Source organism: Xiphophorus hellerii, chromosome 3 (genome assembly GCF_003331165.1).
Source record: "Xiphophorus hellerii strain 12219 chromosome 3, Xiphophorus_hellerii-4.1, whole genome shotgun sequence".
Taxonomy (NCBI): Eukaryota; Metazoa; Chordata; class Actinopteri; order Cyprinodontiformes; family Poeciliidae; genus Xiphophorus; species Xiphophorus hellerii.
In genome coordinates, this window is record NC_045674.1 from 31,487 (window position 1) to 55,634 (window position 24,148).

Here is a 24,148-nt window from a genome sequence, read left to right on the forward strand (position 1 = left end):
ATTACTTTTGAAGTATGAACTCTCACATAAGTCTTTATAAATGCCTTATTCATGAAGTTTGGCTTTCAAAGAAACTTTCACATAATTGAGTATTCCTGAATATAGACTAGAGAGTTCCTAGTAGGGGCATGTACACAAATTTATCTGTCACAGGGACCTGACTGTAAAGTCTGGTTGTTTGATCTTAACATTAAACCGTGCCGCATACTCAACAGGTTCAGCCATTTCACACTTTTCCTCAAAGAATTTCTGTCGTTTGACTCTAGTGTTCAAGGTTGAAAAGGGATTTTTGTTTTAGTTGACCAAAACACTTTTCCAATTTCTTTTCCAAGTCTGTGACCTGAATTTCTGAAGTACAGCTGAGAAGTGCCTCTCTCACTTTCGTGATACACTGAATCTACAAACTGCTCATCTGAACCAGAATCTGATGTCAAGTTTGGATTAGCAGCTTCCTGGAGAGTCCAGATTACAAACCGAGAACCGAGGGAACAGAATGGCTCCGGTCCCTAAACGTTGTTCCCATCTTCTTCTGCTACCCACAATGCATTGCAACCTCAATATTCACCTTTAAGGTAATTTCATCCATAATAAATAATTAGTGGTTGTCTACAATCAGAGTCAGCAAATTCACGCCAGGCTTTTACAAAAAGTTATTTATTGTTACAAAAACATCAATTTGATAAAAACAAAACCTAAATATTTAGATTCACAGACTGATCCTTCAAGAACTGCTCTGATTGGTCAGTCTGCAGTTTCATTGGCTGTTGGGTCAGTGGGCGGAGCTTCTTCCTCTGCGGTGGCGTGACGAGCTGCAGATCGAAACAATCGCATCAAATCCCGAAACCTCTGAGACACCTGAGAAGAGGTCAAAAGGTCAAAGTCTGAAAATCGATTGGCCAATCAGAGACCTGCATGGAAATAACGGCCAATTACCTCACTGGGAGTTTTGTTGCCAAGCAGATTAGAAATGGCCTGAAAAGCATTCTGATTGGCTCCTTCCTGCTGACACATCGTCAATATGACACGATCCGCTTCCCTGAAGAAAATCAAGAATTACTGAGAAAATATGTGAGGAGGCGGAGCCAAACGGGGGCGGAGCCTTACAGGAGCCTCACCTGGTCCAGAGGATCACCTTCTCTCCACTCGCAGTCAAAGAAATGTTCTTGGCACAAACTGGGAGGTCAGGAGGGAGGCTGGGCCGAGGCGAGGAAGAGGACGAACAGATGGGAGGAGCGACTGAGGAAGAGGAGGTGTCGGCGGTGATGAAGGCAGCCGGCGCTCGGAGCTCTTCCTCTCTCTTCCTCTTCGCGGTGGGGCTCTCCTGCTCTTCGTCCTTTAACTGCTCCTCTTCCTCCTCCTTCTCATCAGTCATAGGAAAACTTTCCCATGATGCACCACTCTGATCTGCTGACCCAACCGATAAGGTCAGAACACACCTGGGTCAGGGTCAGGCCAAACAGGAAGTGACATCACTCACCTGGCCGGGGGCTGCCGTGACCCCCCTTCAGCTGTGTGTCACCTGGTGGGTCGGGGGCGGAGCCTATCTGGGCGTAAAGAGGATCCAAACTCTTCAGAGCTCTGGACACACCTGGAGAGGTCTGGGAGGCAGCAGACAGGTAGGTCAGTTTCACCTTCACCTGAGCCCCGCTAGAGTTCGCTCACAGGGAGAGGTTAAAGGTCACAGGATGAAAACGTCGCAGAGGAAAAACAGAGTGAATGAAATCCAGACCAGAATAATCAACATCAGATACAACGATCAAACTCTGACCAGGCTGAGGCTTTTAGCCTGAAAGGAACTCAGGGTTTCAGCACTTTTCAGTTCTCTGGGACTTTGTTCCAGATCTGTGATGCATAGAAGCTGAATGCTGCTTCTCCATGTTTGGTTCTGGTTCTGAACCAACAGGTTGGTCCAGCAGCAGCAGCAGCAGATCTTTAGTCCATTCAGTGATTTCTAAACTAGCAGCAGTTTAAAGTCTCTCAGTGAAGGACTGTACAACTGGGTTAGGGTGTCTCTATCTTCCTGGTTTTAGTCAGAACTCCAGCTGCAGCGTTCTGACTCTACGCTGGAACTGGAAGTCATTTGAAATATCCAAAATAAACAATAGAAAAAACTAATAAAATGAATTATGAAGCCTCTGTAAACAACATTATCCTTGAAAATAAAAGCAACAGAATGAAGACTTTATCATCCAACTTTTGGTAGAAAGAGAGAAAAGAGAAAAACTAAACACCGTGCAAATGTAAATTATTGAGCTTGTTTTAATTGATCATCTGATTTATTGCGACAGGCCAATACATAGATCAGTTTCTCTACATGGATCATTAACATGAGTTCTTTAGTCTGGCAGAGTTGCTGAACCTCTCCATCAATTATGATTCCATCATTAAGTTAGTCTGACAACAGACGTCTTCATCTTCATCAGCAGCTCCACTGCCGCCATATTTGATGCTCTCTGAAACTTTCCTTAGAGGCAGGAAACCAGGTCAGAGCTGCCCTCTAGTGGCCACTCAGATGAATAACGTTTCAAACACAGAGCAGAGAGACTTGACGTCACTTTTGTTCATGACTTATTTACATGCAGAAACATGAATGAGACGCTAAACCAGCAGAACCTGATCTGAGAACCTTTATTGATCCCCAGCTGATGACAAATAAGGGGAAAATATTTAAAATTGAAATTAAACTAATTTTAGCAAAAAGTCCTGCAACAGTGTAAAGGACTCAAACCTTGTTGTCATGGCAGCGAGAGCATCGTTTCCTCCGATGTCGGCTGATTGTTGCATCGTGACAGAGGCAGAGCCAATCAGAGCCCTGCAAACACAAACAGCCTTTAAACACAACCTGCTGATGATGAAGACGCTGCACCATCATCATCATCACCATCAGTGGTCCTGCGGTAGAACCCCTGATGGTGATGATGATAATGTTGAAGTCACTGGACCATCATCATCTCTAACAACCAATCAGAAGCTTGGGTTTTGTCTGTTTCTGCGCCTCTAACAATCTTCTTCTGCTGTTTCATCTCTGGCTGATTGACGCTGATTATTTTCTGCCTCCAGGTGGCGCCACCTGTCTCTAGGGTGGCGCAGCAGGCAGCGCTACTCCACCCTGAAGCTGCTCCTGAACTCCTCCTCTCCACTAGGGGGCACCAATCCTCTAACTTAGGCTCTTGGGAGCAAGTTTAATCTTTGCTAACATCAGCAGTGGATTCAAGTTTTATAAACTAAAATCAGGTCGTTTTTGAAGGCAAATCACAGCCTTCGGTCTCTGTGACATCACCAGGCACCTTGTAGCTGCGGTGGGACTCCATTTTCCTCCTCTGGCGCCGGCTCCTTATTGGTGGGATTTTATGCCCCTCCTCCTCCTCCTCCAGGTCCGGCAGCGTCACTTCCTCGAAGCCGGCTCCGCCTCCCGACACCTGGCCGTTGGCTCCACCCCCCTCCGAGCCGTCTCCTTCCTCCGGCAGGTGAGCCTCTTCGAATTGTTCGGGCCGAGCCGCCGGCGGCCGCAGGTCGTCAAAGAATACCCAGAATTCAGCCTGCAGGTGGGTGTGGCCTCTGAGCAGCGCCGCCATCTGGACCTTCAGCTGGGAGGAAGGTTAAGGTTACAGAACCAGGCCGGAACCAGGACCAGACCCAAGTCCGGAGCGGAACCAGAAGCTGGTGTACCTCTTGGATGTGGGCCGGGCTCGGGTCGGGTCCGGTCTGCAGGGCTCGGATGATCTTGTGGTAATGAGTCGGATTGTCTCCGAAGCTGATCTCCAGCTGCCGCAGGAAACGCCTGCTCCGCTCGAACGCCTGCTGCTCCTCCAACTGGACCGGGACCAGAACCAAGTAGATCAGGAACATCAAGCTCTTTCAATGTATTGATATTTATTAACAGTTTTAATAATTTAGCATCCAAAGCTCTGCTAAAAGCTGCTTTATATTTAAAGAACTGAATGTAAGTCAAATGTAAAATTTACCTCAGAAAAATGAAATATCAAAAGCTGTTAAATCTCAATAATTTAAGTTTTACTTTGTCTCTATCTTTATGTTTCTGTGCCAATTCTGACATTTTAAATTTCTTCATTCCTGCCTGATTCCGTCTCAGCGCTGCCCTCTGTGGGTGGAACGGCGGTACTGCAGGAACTCACCAGCCCGCACTGCAGCGCCTGCTCCGGATGCAGGAACGCAGCAAAGTCCCGCAGCAGGTCTGTGTGTTCTCCCAGGATGCAGCGCAGCTTCCTGAACAGGCCGGTCACTTCCTGTCCATCTCCTGCCTGTTCGAACTCGCCGAGCAGAGAAACGAACTCCTGCACCTGCTCAGGTGAGTCCTGCAGCGCCTCGCGCACCTGGACAGCATGACATCACAAAAATGAAAACAACAACAACAATAATAATAATACAGACCTTTGGGCACTTAAATAACTTAAATACAACATTATATGTAGGAGAAAACATAAGGTACAGAAACCCTTCAGCTGTGAGTTTGACAATGAGGAACAGCAAAAACAAAAACAAGTTATGATTTTAACTCAAATGTGCAGATTCATCATACTGTGATGATTTAAAAATGTCTGGACCAGCAGCACCGCGGTTCTGCAAAGTTCTGGTTCAGATTAGTCACAGAAGCAGTTTAAGTCATTTTAATGACAACCCCTCCCCTACCTACTGCTGGTCAGTTGGCTGAAAGGCCGGTCTAGCGCCTCCAGTTCAGGTTTATTCTAAATATTCTGCTGCTAACATTTTGGTTTTTAAATGAAAAAGTATTTAGATTATTAAAACAGTAATGAATGAATCTGTCAAACTTCCTGCTGTAGCCTGCAGGTGGCGACAGCAGCTGGACACCTGGCCAATCAGAGAGCAGCACTTCAGATTGAATCCAGATGTGGGATTGAGCCACCCACCCTGTTCAGGTAGCTCTGGGCGAACGCCGCGTCCTTGCTGTCCCTCAGCGGGTCATTGTCCAGCAGCTTCTCGTCATACAGCAGGGACAGCTTGGATGCGTCCTTACTGAGACGCGTCCTCGCCAAGCCGCGCAGCGGACGGCTGCGACCTGAGGACAAACGAGGACAGAGACAACGTGGCCGGTGAGGACGGTGGACTCGTCCCATCCAGCGCAGTCGTCCCTACGGACGGTCTCACCTCGTCCCCGCCCCGCGCTCCGCCGTCCTCGGGGCGTCTTGTCTCCGGATGGCATATCCTTGTCCAGGCTGGTCTGGAAGCTCCGCCCCTCTGCTGGCTCCTCCCCCTTCGCCTCGTCGTCCTCCTCGTCTTCGTCCTCCTGCGAGGACGGGTCGTCCTCCGAGTCTCCGTCGCAGAGCCGCCGCTCTGCCGCCAGCCAGGTCAGCTGTTTCATCGTCTCCTGTGGGGGACACCGCTGTCGTCATGACAACACGGCCGAGGAAGTGGTCGCCGACCCACCGACCCCTGACCTCACCTGTAACTCAGGAACCGACAGGACGGACTCCTCGGACGCTGATGACATCACTTCCTCCTCGTCCTCATCTTGGGTTAGGTCGTCGAAGTCTTCCTCCTCCTCCTCTTCGTCATCCTCTTCCTCCTCCTCCTCGTCGCCGCCACGACGATCCTTGTCCCCATCGTCCTCTCTCCCCCCCCCCCTGTCCTCTCGTCCCCCATCCTCATCATCCTCCTCTTCCTCCCCGTCTCCGTCCGGCTCCTCCTGCTGTCCCTCGTCCGCTGTCCTCTCCTGCCCCCCGCCCTCCACCGCTCCTCCTCCTCTTCCTCCTCCTTTTAGACTGACAGCCATCTTTGACCAGTCCTCCTCCTCTCCCTCTTGATCCTCGTCTCCTGCGCTGGACGAGAAGGGGCTCAGCGATGATGAAGAATTGTCCTTGTCTTCCTCTGGAGGATGGACACAGCTCTCTGGTTCCTGCCGTCTGATTGGTCGGAGGACGTCGGGCCCCGCGGCATGCTGGGAGGAGGAGGAAAGGGTCCACAGCTGCTGGGCTGCAGCTGAGCAAGGCATCATGGGGGTTGTAGTGCTGGGGGCTGGTTTCTGCTGGACGTCCCGACTTAGGGAGAGGGAGGGGCTTAGACGAGCGGCAGCCAATGGCAGCGTCCCGCGGCAGCTGACTGCCTGCTCTGCTGGGGCTTTGGCGAGCGGCAGCAGAGATGCATTATGGGCCAGCGTGAAGAGGCGGCGCTGGGCGCGGCGAGACACCTGGGACTTCCTGCCATAGGAGGGGTGGAGCCTGAGGGCGACGCCAGGGGGGAGTGACGGGGAGTACGGGCCGGCGCCTCTCCTGGTTCTCTGGATGATTGACTGGCTGTTCTACAGGTGACAACCATCACAGGTGAGCTGCTAGCAACAGAAAGGTACAACTGGCTAGCGGGTGACCTCTGACCTTCAGCCATCTGGGCATGGTGGAAGTGTCTCTGTCCACCGGGGGGCCCTGGTTGCCTGGACAGACCCTGCTGCAGGCGACGGGCAGCGGGGGCACGACGCCTTGCGTCACAAACACCTGGAGGAAAAGCAACATCAGAGACCTGTGCTGTCATTGCTCCCAGGTGACATCACACAGGTGTAACAACATCACCTTGATCACGCCGTCTCGCGGCGCTCTGGGGCTGCTCATCTCCCGGATCCGCCTCCTGAAGTCGGAGCGGCTCCTGCAGAGCAGGAAGGAGCTGATCAGCTCGTCAGCCTTCAGCGCCCCCTGGAAGTGCTTCAGACCCAGCACCGCCAGCCTGCAGCAAGGCATCATGGGAAGAGGGTTACAGCAGTGGTCCCCAACCTTTTTATTACCACGGACCGGTCAAGACTTGGCAATTTTGCTGCGGCCCAGGGCGGTAAGGGGGGGACCGTCAGATAATACTTCTTCATGTTGGTGTTCCCACTGAAGCCTTTTTTTTTGCCCTTTTTTGTCCCTTTACGACAATCTTCCAGCATCCTGCAGTGTGTGGTGAGTTACTGGTGATGTGTTAAATATGTCCGATCTACAATCGTTCATATTCAACATTGTCTTGGCCCGATTATCTCAGCCTGTGGGGTTTTTACTGACTGCGAGCGAAACGCAGCCTGTTCTGATCAGGTAGCCAATCAGAAAGCGCGGTGACGTAAGAACAGAGGGGATCCCAGACAGTTGTCATGGCAACCGAGAGTTCGGTGGACATCAGAGGTGATATGTAGAATGTTTATTACTATATGTAAAGGTCATTTTTATATATGTTTATTATATGTGGCTATGATTATTCAGTTAAAATGTTAACTACGAAAAAACATAACTCACCTCCAAATCATAGAGCAGCAAATAGAGCAGCTGCTCCGCCATCTTTTATCAAACATCTTTTCTTTTTGTTTCGTCTTTTATCGCTTAAAATGAGCCACAAACTATCACTGCTGCTTCTACATCGTCATCCTGTTTGATTATTCTAAATTCATGTTTGGTTTGTTGGGGTTTTACTGGATTTTCTTCTGGAATCGGTTCTGTGGTGTGTTGCTGCTGGATTCACGAACCGACCGAACCTGTTGGACTTTTATCGGCTCTGTGGTCACAGAGGTCTGGAAAATCGGCCCACAATCCTTAAATCATGTGAACCAGACCTAAAACTCACAAGCTCCTCTCCTCTCGTCTCTCCACTGCCCTAACGCTCTCTGACTCTGGTCGCTATGGTAACGTTTACATATCCCTTCAAAATAAGATACAGATGCGCCACAAAAACAAACATTTTACTTTGGTGAAAACTTTAACTCAGGATAACGACTAATGGAGCCCTGAGCTTGTTTCTCTGCAACCAGACGGTCCATCTGGGAGAGACGAGAGACGATGAGACCGGAAGTGTTGCTGATGCTCAGGGTTCTTGGTCTCTAGTGGAGAAGCAGCTTGAAGCTTCATTGCCTCATTAACATCCGGTCACCATATCATGCAGAGCTTGGACTGTGGGAATCACCTGCCGGGATAAATCCAACCTCCTGTCTCTTCTCTGGGCCTTTTCCCTTCACAAAGAAACTTTCCAAACAATCTGATCCGTTTCTGACTCATTTTGCTGCTTGTGGCTCCATGTTGGCGGCAAGACGGAACCGAGAGAATCTGGTTAAAGGATTTTCAAAATAAAAGATCCTCCAGACTCAAATAATACATAAAACGGAAATATTTAATTATTTCTTGCGCGGTCCGGTACCGGTCCGCGGACCAGTTTATAATCTAACCGTACCCGTCCTCTCCGGCGGTGTAGACTCTGCGTTGGCGTCTGCTGTGCAGGGCGGGGTCAAGGCTGCAGACAGGAAGTAGTTCTGGGTACAGGAAGACGGGTCGAGTGGCGAACAGCCAGGCGGCGTCGGCGGGCAGCAGCGGGAAAGCATGACCTGAATCGGACCAGAACCGGAACTGACACCCAAAAACCAAAACTGTAGCTGAGCGGTCAGAACAGAGGCTTGGGTCTTACTGCTGGTGGTGGGAGTCATGGTGGGCAGCAGCCGTCTGGACGCTCCAGAACCAGAACCGCAGGGCGGACTGGGCTGTCGCTGGTCCACCTCCCTCAAAAGGTCCAGCGCCCCCTGCAGGTTACACGCGCTGAAGCTGCTGGGTGGACAGAAGTCGTCATGACGACCAGCAAACTGCTGCAGCTCCTCCTGCAGGAAGAAATGAGTACTGATCTGATCCGCTCCACTCAAACATGGTCCAACCTGACAGGACATATCGTGATGGACAGAGACATTAAGACATCTGGGCCCTGAATCCTGCCTCACTGGTCCATGACACTCACCAGGTAGCGTTTGGTCAGGTGTGCCTCGTGGTTCAGGGCGTGGACTCGGCGGCTCAGCAGGTGGACCTGAGTCAGCAGCTGGACGTGCTGAAGGACAGAACCATCAGAGGGTTAGAGTGCATAAAGTTCTGCTCTGCTTCACAACTGAACAGAATTCTGGTTCTGATCACTTCCGGCCCATTTGTGGACCTGAATCCACCTTCCACCTTCATGATTACCAACAGAAATGAAACAGAACCAACCCCAGAGGAACCACCGACCCGGTCCACTGAGGAGTTAAACTTTGATGGTTTTAGAAGACGTACCTGTTGCACCTGCTGCTGCAGCTGCAGTTTCTGGGTGCGGTCCAATTGGAAAGAGGTACCTGTCTGGGGGGCGGGGCTTAACTGGAGGGCGGGGCCGGTCAGGTTTCCCAGAACGATGAGTGGCAGGCCGGGTGGACCCTTGGTGGTCCTGGGATGGTTGGTGGTGTCCTGCAGAGCTCTCCTCTGCTGAACAGCTTCATACTGTTTCCGGACCGTCTGCCGCCGCTCCGTCAGCATCCCGGCTAACGGAGCCTCGAAGCTAAAGATGGCAACAAAACAATGAAGCTCTTCAGAAGTGTCTGATCTAAAACACCATCGGCTTCAGGCTGAACCAGACCCGATCAACCCGGGACTGAAACTGATGGAAATAAAGTCAGCAAACCGACCATGAACCCGGGTTCTGAGGAAAACAGACCCACTTCAGCTAGAACCTGAGGCATCCGGATGTTCTCCTCTTTGCTGAACTCTTCTCTTGCCATCTTTAGTCAGAGAACCAGCAGAGGACATTTCTGTTCCTCCTGACCCAAACGATGCCGGCACTGCTCTGCCGGACCGTCCCAACAGGAGGACCGTCTTTCACCTGTTGCTAATGGCAACCATCCACCAACAGAACCAACCCAATTGGACCTTCTGGCAGTTTGCCGCCACCTCAGACCTTCAGGAGGAGCTATCCTCTCCTCAAGGTGAAACTCACCGTAAAACCTGTGGGACGTTAAACTTGGGCATTAATGGGACTTCCTGCTCCTCCTCCTCAGCTGGAAGCTTTTCCTCCTGCAGCTACAGAGGACAAAACCAGTCAAAGCAACATCTGGACGGGACCAAGGTCCATTCTGCATGCTCTCCAGAGCCAGAACCAGGAAACCAGAAAAACACACCGTGTCAAAGAGTTCCTCCAGCAGCTCGTTGACCTCCTTCTCTGGAACAGAAGACAGAGTTCAGACGGAGACCAGCTGATCCACAACACCACCTCACCCTGAACACCTACTGGTGATCTGGACGGCTCGGTCCGTCCGGTAGTCCTCCAGGTCCGGCTCATCCAGGTCTTCCAGGAAGTTGTACTCTGGGTCATCGTCATCATCAGCTTCCTCTGAAAGCAACAAGATGGAGTCAGAGAGACGGATCATCAACCATCCAGTCTGGTTCAGGTTCCGCACATCGTCCCTACAGTCGTCCACCGAGGACACGTCCCACTCTGTCCACTGCTGTGAGCTGCACCTTCAGGCAAATAAGGCAACCGTTTGCAGACTACAGAAAGATTTCTGACAGAACATCGTAAAGGTTCAGATGTTTCCATGAGAACTGAGACCGGCCTAAAGGGTCCTGGACGGTTGGGATGACATCAGTTTCATTCTCACTGCAGATCTTCGTGCTAAAATCAGATTTACTGATTAAATGCGACTGCAGTCAGACTTGTGTGAACAGTTTCAGACCCCAAAGCGACCAGTAGAAGAACGCAGCCGTCCCCCAGGAGCTCCCTGCTTAAGGAAGTAAAGATGGCCGCCACTGTTTACGGATGGATTTTAAAGTTGTTGGGAGCTGACAGCATGGTGACCCGATCAGAACCAGACAAAGGCAGCTGATGAAACAAAAGCTCAGCTAACAGCAACCTTCAGTGGAGCACTGACTGCAGCTTCTGTTTGGATGTGGAGAAAATGCAACACCATCATTCAGCTGCACACTTTGAAAACTATCGGACAGCTTTTAGTTCCATGCATGCAGTGGCGGTTTCTGATATGGGTGACATAGGCAACTGCCCGGGGCGGCATTTTGTGGGGGGGCGGTGTGAGCGCCTCCCAGGCCGCCCCAGCACCTTTCCCACTTCTTCCCTCCGTCTCACTTGGTTGTCAAGTCGGGGGATTTGACCGCAGTCAGACTTGTGTGTGAATAGTTTCTGACCCTAAAGCGAGCGGCGGAAGATCGTAACCCAAGAGCGCTCCTGGGGGACGAACATTTTAGAAAGATGGTTCGCCCAGGGCGCCAAGCATCCTGGGATCGCCTCTGCACGCATGGATGGGGAACAGATTGGCTGGAGCTGGGCTCACAGCATCTGGGTGTGAAAATGAACGTCCTGTGACCAGGTGACTGCTGGACTGCTAGAAAGGTACGGCTACAGCCGACAGGGGGCGCTCTGCCCAATGCTGCGTCACTAAGGAACCCCCAAAGATACCCTGACCTCTGACCTTCTGGACCAGGCGCCAGGAGACCCTGCAGCCACTCGGTCCAATGACGGTCCTCCAGCTGGGCGGGGCTCTGGTCGTACATGTCGGCAGTGATGTCAGGGGGCAGAAGTTCTGCCTCCAGGCGGTCCAGAGGAACGTTGACCAGAGGAAGCTTGGAGCGCGTCCGGAACGCCAGGCAGCCTTTATCACCGTCGTCCTCTTCATCGGCCACTGGCTTCCTGTCCAGAGGCTGAGCGAGAGAGACAGGTGAGAGGCAGAAGGGCAGGGAGCTCCGAGACAAAGAGACAGGTGAGATGTTACCTGGTCGTAGGGGTAGGCGGAGCTACAGTCTAGCTCCGCCTCCACAGCATTTAGCCTCTCTAGGAAGGACGTGTCAGAGGACCCAGCTCTGGAGGAGCTGCTCACCTGGTCTGTCACCTGACCTGCAACACGCTGGACAAAAGGTCAGAGGTCAAGTCTGACCTTAAATAAACTTGATTGCAATCAAGTTTATTTGTGTATCACATTTCAGTAACAAGGCAGTTCAAAGAACTTCACCTCATAAAAACACAAAAATACAAAGTCAGAGAAACAGCAAACATCACATTTTCAAATTGTTACACATCAGATTATTGATCACTGGATTTAAAGGAACTCAGGGTTTTGGCTGTTTTTCACTTTTCTGGAAGCTTGTTCTAGATCTGTGGTGCATAGAAGATTCTCCATGTTTGGTTCTGGTTTTGATGCAGAGCAGAACCAGAACCAGCAGGTTGATCCAGCAGCAGCAGATCAGTGATTTCTGAACTACCAGCAGTTTAAAGTCTCTCAGTGAAGGACTGTAGAACCAGGTGGTGTAGAACCAGGTGGTGTAGAACTGGAGCTGGTAGAAGGCCCACTTTGGAACCATCTTTATGTGGCTCTGAAGGGTCAGGTCAGAGGTCAGAGGTCAGCATGATCTCTGGTATCTGGCAAGAAAAACAGAAACTGACTCTAGATCTACAGCTCTAGATGTATAATTCTAGAGTAAATTCACCTTCTTTTCAGAAAGTTTCATCTCATCCACACATTTCTCTGATCTCTGTTCAGTGATGGAAGGGGTCAAAGGTCACCTGGTGACATCATAACGTATCATCTGCGTCGTCATGGTAACTGATCTTATTTCCTGCTGCAACCTGAGCCAGTGGGAGCTTATAGATATGGAATCAGAGAAGTCCTAGGGTGGAGCCTTGGGGAACCCCATGTGACCTCTGACCTCTTGATGGGACGCTTCTTATGGAAACAAAGAAATCCCAGTTTTTCAAGTCAGACTGGAACCAGTTGAGTTCTGGACCGGAGTTCTGAACCGACCCAGTTCTCCAGTCGGTTCAGTAACATGACCAGAACCAGAACCAGCTCAGTGGTTCTTCCACCGTCTGTGTTTATATGGACGTCATTGAACACTTTGACTAGGCCGGTCCCCTTGCTGCGGTAACCATGGAGACCAGACTGAAAGCGACTGTTTAACTGATTTTCCAGTAACGTTGCTGATGAACGGCAGATTGGAGATGGACTGAGGTTCATCCAGAACGATTCTACCAGTTTGATACCTGCTGTGTTTAAAACCGGATGTTGAGATCCGATCACTGAAGGCTGGACTTCCTGGAAGAAAGCAGTGGGTCAGATATCCAGACAGCAGGAAGAGGAGATTAATTGATCTGTAATTTCTTCTAGGCTTTTATAGTTAAGTGTTTAAACTGAGTCAGTTTTTCTGCATGTGCTACTGCATTTTATGTGGATGTGCAGATTAATTTTCAGATTTTTATCATTTTCTCTGAAAATCCATTTCAGGCGTTTCAGTCTGGATTTTATCAATGTGGTAAATAAAGCTCCAGAGTAAAGAACATTTTCATGTTTTAGTGTTCATAGTGTTGGAAATATTAGTTTAATTAGGCTAATTTTAATGGTGTTTAACTTTAGTGCAGGTTGAAATATTAGATTGATCATGATTGTTTTGAGTAGGCCTTAATTTAAATTAGATTTAGATTCATGATTTAATGAATACATAACATAATCAGTAGAACATTTATAATGGTCACGATTTGATTAAAATTAGTCTATGCAGTGTAGAGCTTTTATAGTAGATCATAGTATTAACAGTCTATAAATCAGATATTCATCTGCAAAATCTCTCAGTTTGTTGCAGCCAAAGCAGAAAACTAATCAGAAAATATTGAGTGTAACAGATTTTTGGTATTGAAACTGCTCATGTCTGTTTTATAAGAGATTGAAGATATTATATGAAACGTGCAAATTTTTATAATCAAATCTGCTGTTTGATGCCCGGGGTCAGAGGTCAGAGGTCAGGAGAGCTCTGTGTGTTCAGGAACCAGTTTGAGGCAGTTTGAAATGACAAACACGGATAGCTGATAAACTTTGGTCCAGCTTTAGTAAAATGTCTGATCCACATTCAGAAGATGGTTGAATCAACATTAATAAGGTGTCAGTTATGGTTGAGACGTTAATTCAACATGTAAGTCGCCGACCACTTTCATTTCGTTTCTATGTCAGGCTTCAACGTAGATTCAACGTTTCTGCCTGACATTGTTTCACTCATATTGTGCTATTGGATGGTGACTGCTGTCTTTGTGGTTTCACTTTTACACACGACACTAACAGACCTGGGATAACAATGAGCAACAGGTAGAAAAACTCTCCTTTCTCAACAATAGCTACACAGTCTTAGTTTATAATAGAATAGAATAGAAGTACTTTACTCATCCCAGCAGGGAAATTACTTCGCAGTTACAGCATAGAGACAAGACACAATAACAACTACCACTGAGTAGTAGTTGTAGATAAAATAAAAATTAAAATATAAAATATAAAATGCTATAAATTGTAAAAATATATTTATGTTCGGCCCTACGGCAGGTTGTCCAGCAGATCTGTGGATTTCTGCATGGAGACACAAACTTCAATTCAATGGGAGCCATTATATCTGAAATTTTAGAGTGGAAATGATCTAGCAGCTCATCTCCATGGTTACAGATGAAAGGTGAGGAGGAACTGCTGCGTTGTTAGTGAAAGAACGTTTTGTGACAGCAGCTGTTTGTCTGAGTCAGAAACGATCAGAGACTCTGACTGACATCAACATTATCATCAAAGTTACCAAGAACATCTCGGCGTTTTGCCTCTCTGCCTTCAGGTTTCTCAACTTGGACATTGAAAACTCCCACAGTTGTTATACAGTCAATCAATGCAAGTGACCTGCAAAACTCTGGACAGCAGGTCAGGGGTCAGAGGTCATAGTACCTCCTGAGGTTCCCGGGTCTCCTGGTCCGGATGTTCAGGTGGAGAGCACAGGTGCGTTCTGGGAGGTGAGGCGAGGCTGTCGGCGTCGCTGAGAAACATCTGCACAAAGGATGTTAGTAAGCCATCGCCATGGAAATGGTCTGATCAGTTGTCATGGTTACACTTGAATGTCATGGACTGTAAATGACCTTTCATCCCTAATTACTGTGGTACCATGGCAACCCCTAACTCTCCATCCCATAATATACAGGAGAGGCTCTGACAGAAACTCACTCACCTCCTCAGCTGTGTCCTCCTCCTCTTCATCAGGACAGTACTCTTCATCAGAGGAGTCTTCATCTTCCTCAAGGTCAATGTCAACAAACTGAGGAGGCTGCAGAGAGAGAGACAGATAGAGAGAGAGAGAGACAAGTAGAGAGACAGGTAGAGAGAGAGAGAGACAGGTAGAGAGAGAAAGAGAGAGAGAGGAGAGGGAGAAGAGAAGAGAGAGAGAGAGAGAGAGAGAGAGAAGAGGAGAGGTTAGAGAGAGAAAAGGAGAGAGAGGGTAGAGACAGGAGAGAGAGGAAAAAGAGGGAGGGTAGAGAGAGAGAGACAGGTAGAGTAGAGGAGAGGAAAGAGAGGAGTATTAGTAGGTAGAGGGGACAGAGAGACAGAGAGAGAGAGAGAGAGAGACAGGTAGAGAGAGAGAGAAGAGAGAGAGAAGGTAGAGAGAGAGAGAGAGAGAGAGGTAGAGAGACGGAGAGAGACAGGTAGAGAGAGAAAGAGAGAGAGAGGTAGAGGGACAGAGAGACAGGTAGAGAGAGAAAGAGAGAGAGACAGGTAGACAGAGAGAGAAGTAGAGAGAGAGGTAGAGAGAGAGAGAGAGAGGTAGGGACAGAGACAGGTAGAGAGAGAAAGAGAGAGAGAGAGACAGGTAGACAGAGAGAGAAGTAGAGAGAGAGGTAGAGAGAGAGAAAGACAGGTAGAGAGGGAGAGAGAGGTAGAGAGAGAGAGAGGTAGAGAGAGAGAGCGAGAGACAGGTAGAGAGAGAGAAAGAGAGAGAGACAAGTAGAGAGAGAGAGAGGTAGAGAGAGAGAAAGACAGGTAGAGAGGGAGAGAGGTAGAGAGAGAGACAGGTAGAGAGAGAGAAAGAGAGAGAGAGAGAGAGAGAGAGGTAGAGAGAGAGAGAGAGAGAGACAGGTAGAGAGAGAGAGAGAGATAGAGAGAGAGAAAGAGAGAGAGACAAGTAGAGAGAGAGAGATAGAGAGAGAGAAGTAGAGAGAGAATATCCAATAAATCTTGTTCCACCTCATGATTATGCCCCACTTGTTGTTGATTCTTCAAAAAGTAATAAAAGTTTTTGATCTTTATGTTGAAGCATGAAAAGCAGCAACAGGTTGAAAAGTTCAAAGTTGACAGAAAGTTTCACAAGGTGCTGGAAATACCATCCAGTCTAGCCAAGGATAAAATATTGTCTTTAGAATGACTCCATGTCTGTGATTCCTGTTGAAGGCTACCCTAACCCATCTGAAAGGTCAGAGGTCGCAGGCCGCTGTCTGAGCCTCCGAGAGGATTCAGCTTGAGGCTCTAAGTGGTTCCGATCCAGTAACCGATTTTCAGTGCAATTAAAATCTCCACACAAAAACAAATAATCATTATCACTGCAATCTTTTCATATAAAATATTCAATAGATCATTCTATCCGTCCCTTTAGTTGGAGCATTCACATTAAGAAAAACTAAATTCACATTTTCATATTTGGCTTTAACTTTCAATAATATACCTTCAATTATTTCCTCTGCTTCACAAGAAATAGGCCAAACCCAATCCTGACACTAAACTGGACTTATGGCTAAAACAAACCTCCTTCCAATCAGTCTCGTTATCAGACGAGCTGTTTCTTCAACTAACATTATATCAATTTTCTTCAAAGCCATACGTCTAAAAAAACTCTGCTCTTTTTACTTCATCTCTGGCGACATTTAAATTGAATTTTTTGCCATTTTAAAGTAAAACATAGAGATGAAGTAACAGAAGAAAATACACACAGAAGTGTAAAATATTTCTCTAAATATCCTCATCTTCATCAGCAGTAATTGTTTGGGCTCTGACTTTCAAAATAAGTTTCTTTAAGTGATAACTTTATTATCTGTTAATATAGATCAAGAAATTAGCAAAATTTCCAGTTTTCTTTGTTAAAGCCCGAGAGGATTCAACAAACAGTTTTAAATCTGGAAAATATTCTTCTACTTTAATCAGCCTGAGCTATTTAGTTTTTTGTAAAAACTTCTTCATTTCAGCAGGATACAGATTCTGCTGACCCTGAAGCAAAGACAAAGGCTGACCTCTCCTGCTTTATTCACCTCTTTAGTGTTATTAGCAGGTTCAGAGGCCTCATGTCTAAAGCGGCGTGCGCACAAAAACTGTGCGGCGCCATATTTTACACACAAGTCGGCATGTATGAAAATGAAAGTTTGAGTAAATATAGGTTAACTTTTGACCTGCAGTGAAAATGTGCAGCAGCCACACAAACTTTTCCTGTGGACAATAATAAACTAGAAAGAGTCAAAACTCACTAAATCCACTGAAATCTGATTCCGTTATTTAGAACAGGAAGCATCAAACCCCATGATTTTATGATTTTAATATTTTAGTGTTTAAACGATGAAACTGAACCACATTTATTCTCAGACAATAGAGGATGTGAAAACCTCAATGTAAATAATCATGTTGCTCAGTTTGTGTCTCATAAAGATGAAACTCATCGTCTGAATGCATCTATTTATTCTCACTAGAGAGAAACCAGGGCTGATCAAACAGTTTGATTATTGAAGGTGATCAGGTGTGGAGACAATCCCAGGTATATCAGTAGCTGCATCAAGGTGAGCCGCTACCTGAGGAGCTTTGGCTCTGATGGAGAACATGGAGCCATTGATCAGAGATCAGATTGATCTGCTGGTTTCTGAGCGTTTAGATTCATCCAGACTGATCATCCTGGAGCTCTGAGCAGAACTTAAAGCAGGTACCGGTACCGGTACCGGTCCAGCTGCAGCCGTCCTCCAGTGGAGCCGCCCGCTTTGTGAATGCGCCTTATGGACAGAAATCATCTGGACCCTGTAAATGTAACTTCTGCTCATGATTCCTGGATTCAGAAGAAACGTTTAAATCCCGGCTGATCGCTCTGCTGCTCCAACAGCGTCTGCTCTGAGATCTTTAGGATTCTTTCTTTCATTTTTTATTTTTGTGAGGTGACCTTATGTGCCCTGAAAGCAACTTAGAAATAAACTATATTATTATTATTATAGATACTTACTCTGCTACAAACAAGGGCGTTGCCATGGTTACGGCTTCACATGGCGACTTCCTGGTATTTATACCAATTAATATGTATTTATGGAGGCGACAGGCGGAGCAGCAGCTGCTCCGTTTCCCCCAAATCAGGATTTCTAAAGGTGAGCAGGTCTGATCGCAGCTCGGCTTCATACATCTGGAGCTTTTTGTGCGCCACACTTTTTCAATTTGTCCTACGCCAAGTTTTAGTGTGAAAACCGCACAGTGTTTTATACACGAGACCTCTGAACATTTCTGGGACAGTTTCAGGAAATCCTCATCAAGGCTTTCACAAAAAACTTCATCAGTTCTTTTTTCCCCTGAATCTGCATCAAAACTACTCTGATCATGTTTGGTCTCACTGTCTTTTCTTAAATTCTACTTTTCATTCGAACAATAAGAATTTATAAAAGATCGCACCTCAGGTAGTTCCTCTGCAGCTACAACAGAAGGGTCACCAACCCGGCTCCAGCAGCACCAAGACCCGAACCAACCACAGCAAAACCACCAGTGGCACCGCGGTGCCGCTGAACACTTACAGGTAAAGAGACAGGCTGGGTTTACCTTGGACAGGTGTGGAGCCGGCAGGGTCCAGTTGAGACTCTACAAACAGACAGACAGATCAACATGCTGGTTCTGCTCAGCTGGCTCTGCTTAGCTGGTTGTGATCTGGTACCAACCTGTCCCTCCTGAACAGCCTGCTTCAGTCTGGACCGGGTCATCTTGGTCTCCTAGGGGAAAAGAACCATAAACAACAATCAGAATCAGAACTGAGGTTGAGATTCAGGATTTACTGCAGAATGTTCTGGATCCTTCTACAGAAGTGAATCTAGAATGGGTTCTGATCCGATTTACCAGCATAATTTACTGAAGGTTTGGATTATCTCTATCCAACCGCTGCAGAACCATTCCTTTCAGAAACGGTTCCCAGTCAGCTACTGTAGAGTCACAAACGGACCATGAATTCAGGAACCCATTCCCCTGCTGTTCCCAGAACCAGAACCCTCTGCTGTAATCTCTTGAATGTGAAGCACTGGGTCTGATGACTCCACAGCCTGTCAGCCAATCAGAACTCACAAACATGGGCAGGTCCTGGGTGTCTCTGATGGTAGCCTTCATCATGGCGACCACGTGTTCGTGTGTTATCACCTCCTGTAGAAGATCAAGCCGTGTTACACCGAGTCCAGAACGCGGCGCCTTCTGGGCTACCCGTCTTACTCACGTGTAGGATGGCTCGCACGTTCCTGGATGTCAGGTTGTGCTGTCTGGACTTCCTGTCCAGGTCCATGTCCAGCTGTCCCAGCTCCACATCGCTGCACTCACTGGCTTCCATAGCAACCGAGTCCCAGCTCAGCTCCACCTGGCCTGAATACGAGACAGAAAACAAGGTGTGAGCAACTGGCTCTGCCCACCACAGGCATTGCCCTGTCTGTGACCCTGACATCATGACCCTGCATCCTGCAGCTGGATGAAAGCTTACCTGAACCAGGTGCTGCTTCCTCTTCCTCCAGCCCGCCGTCCGCCACGTCTCTACTGGTCTTCGTTGCTTTGACATCCAGAGGACAGAGAGTGTCTTCAGCTGGACGTCCCTGGGCCATCTGTAAATTAGAGGGCTTTACTTATTGATGAGGAGGAGTTCAGGGGGCCCGGTACCGGTACCGCTTCAGGGGGCCCGGTACCGGTACCGCTTCAGGGAAATCAGATTTGGAGAAACCCCATAAACCTTTTTGTTCTGTTTCACTCGGTTTAGAGCCGATCAGAGTGATTGGTTTGGACCCAAAGTACGGGACGCTGGTGGTGCACAATATATCCTGTCACCATGGCAACAGCAGTGTGTGTAATATCCACGTCTCAAAGGGCTGTGTGGAGCAATACCTGCTGTCTGATATTATCAGGCTGATGTCTAGTTTGATCTTATATCAAACACCAACAACATCACATGAAAGGTTAAAGGTCATAGACTGATGGAAGCACGCGTGAGAAAGTAAGAAGAAATTCAGATGTGATATCATCAAAACAAGATTTCCTCCCATCATTCTCCAGGTTTGAACATTCCACAACCCGACCAAGATAGCTCCGCTGAAAAGAGAAGAACCCGAGTAGAACCAGAACTCTGAGGTTCTGCTCAGTACAGAAGCAAAACCTCCACAGACTCACAGCTCTCAGTCAGGACTTTATGACATTCTTCATAAATAAAATGAATTTTATTTATTTATTCCAAATAGAACTATTGGCATCTTCCTGAACGTGATTTATGGGGGAATTTTCCTGCCATAATCCAAGAGCACACGTTCAGTCTGAAAGCAGGACTTCCTGTCTGTCTTTTCAAAACTTGCCACGTTTCTCGAAACTTTTAAAGCTGACACTTAGTCTCTGCTCACTTATCAAACATGGACGACGTTAGCTTTCTGCTACGTAGTACACTAAATATCCGCCAGCTGAGCTACTGGTCACCAACAGCTACTGATAGCTAACAGCTACTGATAGCTAACAGCTACTGATAGCTAACAGCTACTGGTCGCTAACAGCTACTGGTCGCCAACAGCTACTGGTCGCCAACAGCTACTGATAGCTAACAGCTACTGGTCGCCAACAGCTACTGGTCGCCAACAGCTACTGATAGCTAACAGCTACTGGTCGCTAACAGCTACTGGTCGCCAACAGCTACTGGTCGCTAACAGCTACTGATAGCTAACAGCTACTGGTCGCCAACAGCTACTGATAGCTAACAGCTACTGGTCGCTAACAGCTACTGGTCGCCAACAGCTACTGGTCACTAACAGCTACTGATAGCTAACAGCTACTAGTCGCCAACAGCTACTGATCGCTAACAGCTACTACTGGTCGCTAACAGCTACTGGTCGCTAACAGCTACTGGTCGCTAACAGCTACTGGTCGCTAACAGCTACTGACAGCTACTGCTTTCAAAATAACAATGTAAGCAAAAGTATTAAAAATTTTGAGACCAAAAGACATGAACTCCTGCTTTCAGACTTAAAATGTGTGCTCTTGGATTATGGCAGGAAAATTCCCCCATAGTGATTACTTTATCGTGAGTAAATGAAGCAGCACTGGATGAAACTGTAGAACCTGATCTGGATGGTTCTGATCCAAATGAGCAGTGTTGTATAGTAACGAAGTAAAAATACTTCACTACTTTACTTAAGTATATTTTGGAGTACTTCATACTTTCCTCGAGTATGAAAATTTTTGATGACTTTCACTTTTACTTCACTATATTTCCGAACTTAATTGCGTACTTTTACTCCGATACATTTTCAATGTGTGGTTTAGTTACTCGTTACAAAAAAGCGAGAGAAAGAAACGCAAGTGTTTTGACCCCACCTACTGATTAGCAAGTAGCAAGTAGGCTACCGAACAAAGTCGGTAGCCTACTTGCCTGGTCTTGTTCATCACCTCCAATAGGATACACCTGTTTCGCTTCTCCCATTAAACACAAAGCAAGTCTCGCAATCAGCAGCAGCCACATGGAGGAGGAGACGGAGACCACAACGACTGCAACTACGTCGGACACGGCTCCAGGGGAACCACCAGCTGGTGATGAGAGCCCATGGCCTTATTTAAACACAATATACTCTTTCGTGGGTGTTAAAGATTCGTCGTACCGCATGCAGTTTATGTTATTCCTGACGGAAGATGTGGAAATTCTATCTTACAAAAACTCCCCGTCCAACTTGAAGAAACACATCGAGGTAACGTCTTATGAAATGGTTATAATCCTCCTGTTTCAGTAACTATAGCTTGGTCACTAGGCACTACTGTATTGTGAAATCTTGACCATAAATGAACTTTGTTTGGCATTGTTTCAGTTCCACACGTGGTGTATTTAGCTTAGGCCTAATGTTGACTGTAGCAGGCTACCTAGACTCCTCTGTTCAAGGGGGGCAGAAGCCATAGCGATAGCAATTTAGACTAAATTTAACGAATATAGGAAAGGCATGCAAGTTCAAAACCAGGTTTACAGATGCCAATAAGCTGCATTTCCCTCCCAGTTCTTTTTTTCTTTTGCATAATGACCAGTTGTGTGCACCACCTACTGACTGTAGCATTGACTGATTCACTGATTTGTGAAGTAGAGTAATCGTAACAGCTCTTTTTCTTCATGTTGGCCGCATTTTCTGTACTATTTATTTTTCTCATTTTCAGCACTGACCTTACTTGAAGGGAAAACTTAAGGCTTACAAACACTTTGTATTTTCTGTCCTGGAGGGTTTACTAAGAAGCTGGTTCAGTTGTAAAGCAGGTTAAGTTAACCTTGTGCTATAGGTAAAGCACCTAATTTTCTTAACTAAATGATGCCTGCAGGTATATCTATTAGCAGGTTTAATTTTGCCTGCACTTGGTTGGGTACATTATTTTAAGTGTATTTGACAAGTTTACCAAAATATAAAAAATGTCATTCAAACTGCATTTGCCTTGTTTTACTTTTTACTTATACTTTTCATTACATTACTTGAGTACATCCATTTTTACAGTAATTTCCATACTTAAGTACAAGAAGTTTCAGATACTTTAAGACTTTTACTCAAGTAACATTTCAGTCAGTGACTTGGACTTTTACCAAAGTCATATTTTGGAGAGGTACTTATACTTTTACTTGACTCTGAGATTTCAGTACTTTATACAACACTGCAAATGAGCTTTCTGGGTTTTTATAAATATTAACTTTATAAAGTTAATATTTATGAAATTATTATAAATAATTTTATAAATATCACCAATCATTTAATTGGTATTGATTTTGTCTGTTTAACCGAGTCATTTTATTGTGTTTTGTGTTGAATGTCTAATTATTGTGTCCTTAGCCGTGTCACTATCTTTAAGCTCTTTTATCTTATTTATTACGATGTTCAGCACAGAGTACAGATGCCTTTCAGGCTGTTTCGGTTCAGTTGGTGCCAGTTTAGTTGAAGCTGGTGTTCAGGGTTGATTGAACCTGGTATAAATGAGAACGGAGGATATTTATCTCTGCCGACACATTTTACCGCGCTGTTTCCATCCGAGAACCGTTTAATGATTTAACTCCAGGCTTTCAATCAGATCTTTTTCAACATCAGCCTCAGGAGACAAACTACATATTTGTTGTTGTTGTTGTTTCGATCCCGGCTTTACTGCAGCCATCTAACCTGAGTGGAGCTGAAACACCGGAGCTAATATGGCTAAGCTAACGTGCAGCGGGTTGCCCACTGAGCATGCGCTGGACGTGTTTCGCTTGGCGACACCATAACAAATAAAAGATATCACTCGACCCGGACCCACTGAGCCCGAACTGGGCAGACAGCAGAACATAACTCACTGCGTAACACAGCTCCTCAGTTTCGGTTACTCCGTCATGTTAGCTTCTTCTTCATCAGTAAATAGGAAATGCAGTTGGGGAACATTACCTCCACCTTTCGGCTAGAGGATGGAACTGCAGGTACAAATAAAGGAAAACAAAAAACTATTTAAAATGTTTGATTCTGATTGATTTTCCACATTACCATCTTCTGTTCAGATTTTTGCAACTGAAAAACCACTACTGATCATAACTGGGACAATCTCCTCCTCACCTAATCAGCTCAATCATGCATTAGATACCTGGTTGGTCCAGATGTTCCTATCAGAACCCTTCAGTACTAGACTGCAGGTCCACTGCTGGTTCCAAGAGGTTCTGGAGTAGAATCCTTCAGCAGATGAAGCTGCTGAACTTAGGAAGTGCTCCTGGTTCAGTTTTCTGCCCCACCTCCTGAGGACATCACATCTGGCTGTAGCTGACAGGATGTTTATGTTCTCAGCTTCCTGCAGGATCCATTTCCTCAGAAGTCGCCATCTTTCAGTGGGTCGGTTCTCCAGAAACACTCAGATTGTCTTGGATCAGGCAGAAACAAGTAGGAACCTTCAAAACCAATCAGTCACTGAAACAATGTCAGCACAGAACCCTTTGGGCCCAAACCCAACACTTGGACCAGAACCAGAACCTGGATCCAGACTCAAACCAAAACCGACTGATTGAACAATCTGAAGGTCTCACCTGTTGGGCGTCTCGTCGCTGACTCACCTGCTGCCCATTTCTGACGACCCATAAAGTCCGGATAAAACCGGGTTCGGTCCGGTTCTGTCAAACTGTACAGGTGGTAGAGCGTTGCTGTGTAGGTGCTCCCCTCCTTAACGATTGGAGGGAAGATAGAAACCAGCAGAGTCTCCTGTTTATCTCCAGTCTTACACGCCGGCTTTTAGCTTTTTAGCTTTAGTCTTTTAGCTTTTATGCTGCAGGAAATATTATTTTTGATTGGTTTATTATCAAATAATAAACCAATCAAAGGTTCTTTAAGATTCATCAAAAATACATTATGCAGCCCATGTTGAGTTGGG

At 46.8% G+C, this 24,148-nt stretch overlaps 1 protein-coding gene across 4 annotated transcripts; it reads right to left on the bottom strand.

Moving 5' to 3' along the window:
* Window positions 1–635: 635 nt before the first annotated feature.
* gon4lb (gon-4 like b) lies at window positions 636–23,207 on the bottom strand. Of its 4 annotated transcripts, none has more exons than XM_032558925.1 (30): window positions 23,094–23,207; window positions 19,257–19,374; window positions 18,999–19,141; window positions 18,854–18,928; window positions 18,457–18,507; window positions 18,341–18,379; window positions 14,745–14,840; window positions 14,468–14,566; window positions 11,498–11,629; window positions 11,198–11,426; window positions 10,003–10,104; window positions 9,893–9,933; window positions 9,712–9,794; window positions 9,018–9,276; window positions 8,713–8,799; window positions 8,392–8,578; window positions 8,161–8,311; window positions 6,543–6,693; window positions 6,351–6,467; window positions 5,423–6,277; window positions 5,128–5,347; window positions 4,890–5,038; window positions 4,137–4,334; window positions 3,670–3,813; window positions 3,288–3,587; window positions 2,729–2,812; window positions 1,478–1,598; window positions 1,116–1,404; window positions 934–1,036; window positions 636–855 (listed from the first exon to the last, which is right to left on the bottom strand). In XM_032558925.1, the coding sequence occupies exons 2-30, from the start codon at window positions 19,372–19,374 to the stop codon at window positions 742–744; spliced, it is 4,737 nt and encodes a 1,578-aa protein (XP_032414816.1). In that variant the 5' UTR covers window positions 23,094–23,207; the 3' UTR covers window positions 636–741. The 4 variants fall into 4 exon arrangements, with proteins under 4 accessions (XP_032414816.1, XP_032414817.1, XP_032414818.1 ...); XM_032558926.1 differs by lacking the exon at window positions 23,094–23,207 and adding an exon at window positions 22,668–22,766; XM_032558928.1 differs by lacking the exons at window positions 636–855; window positions 934–1,036; window positions 1,116–1,404 and having other exon boundaries at window positions 1,564–1,657.
* Window positions 23,208–24,148: the final 941 nt, after the last annotated feature.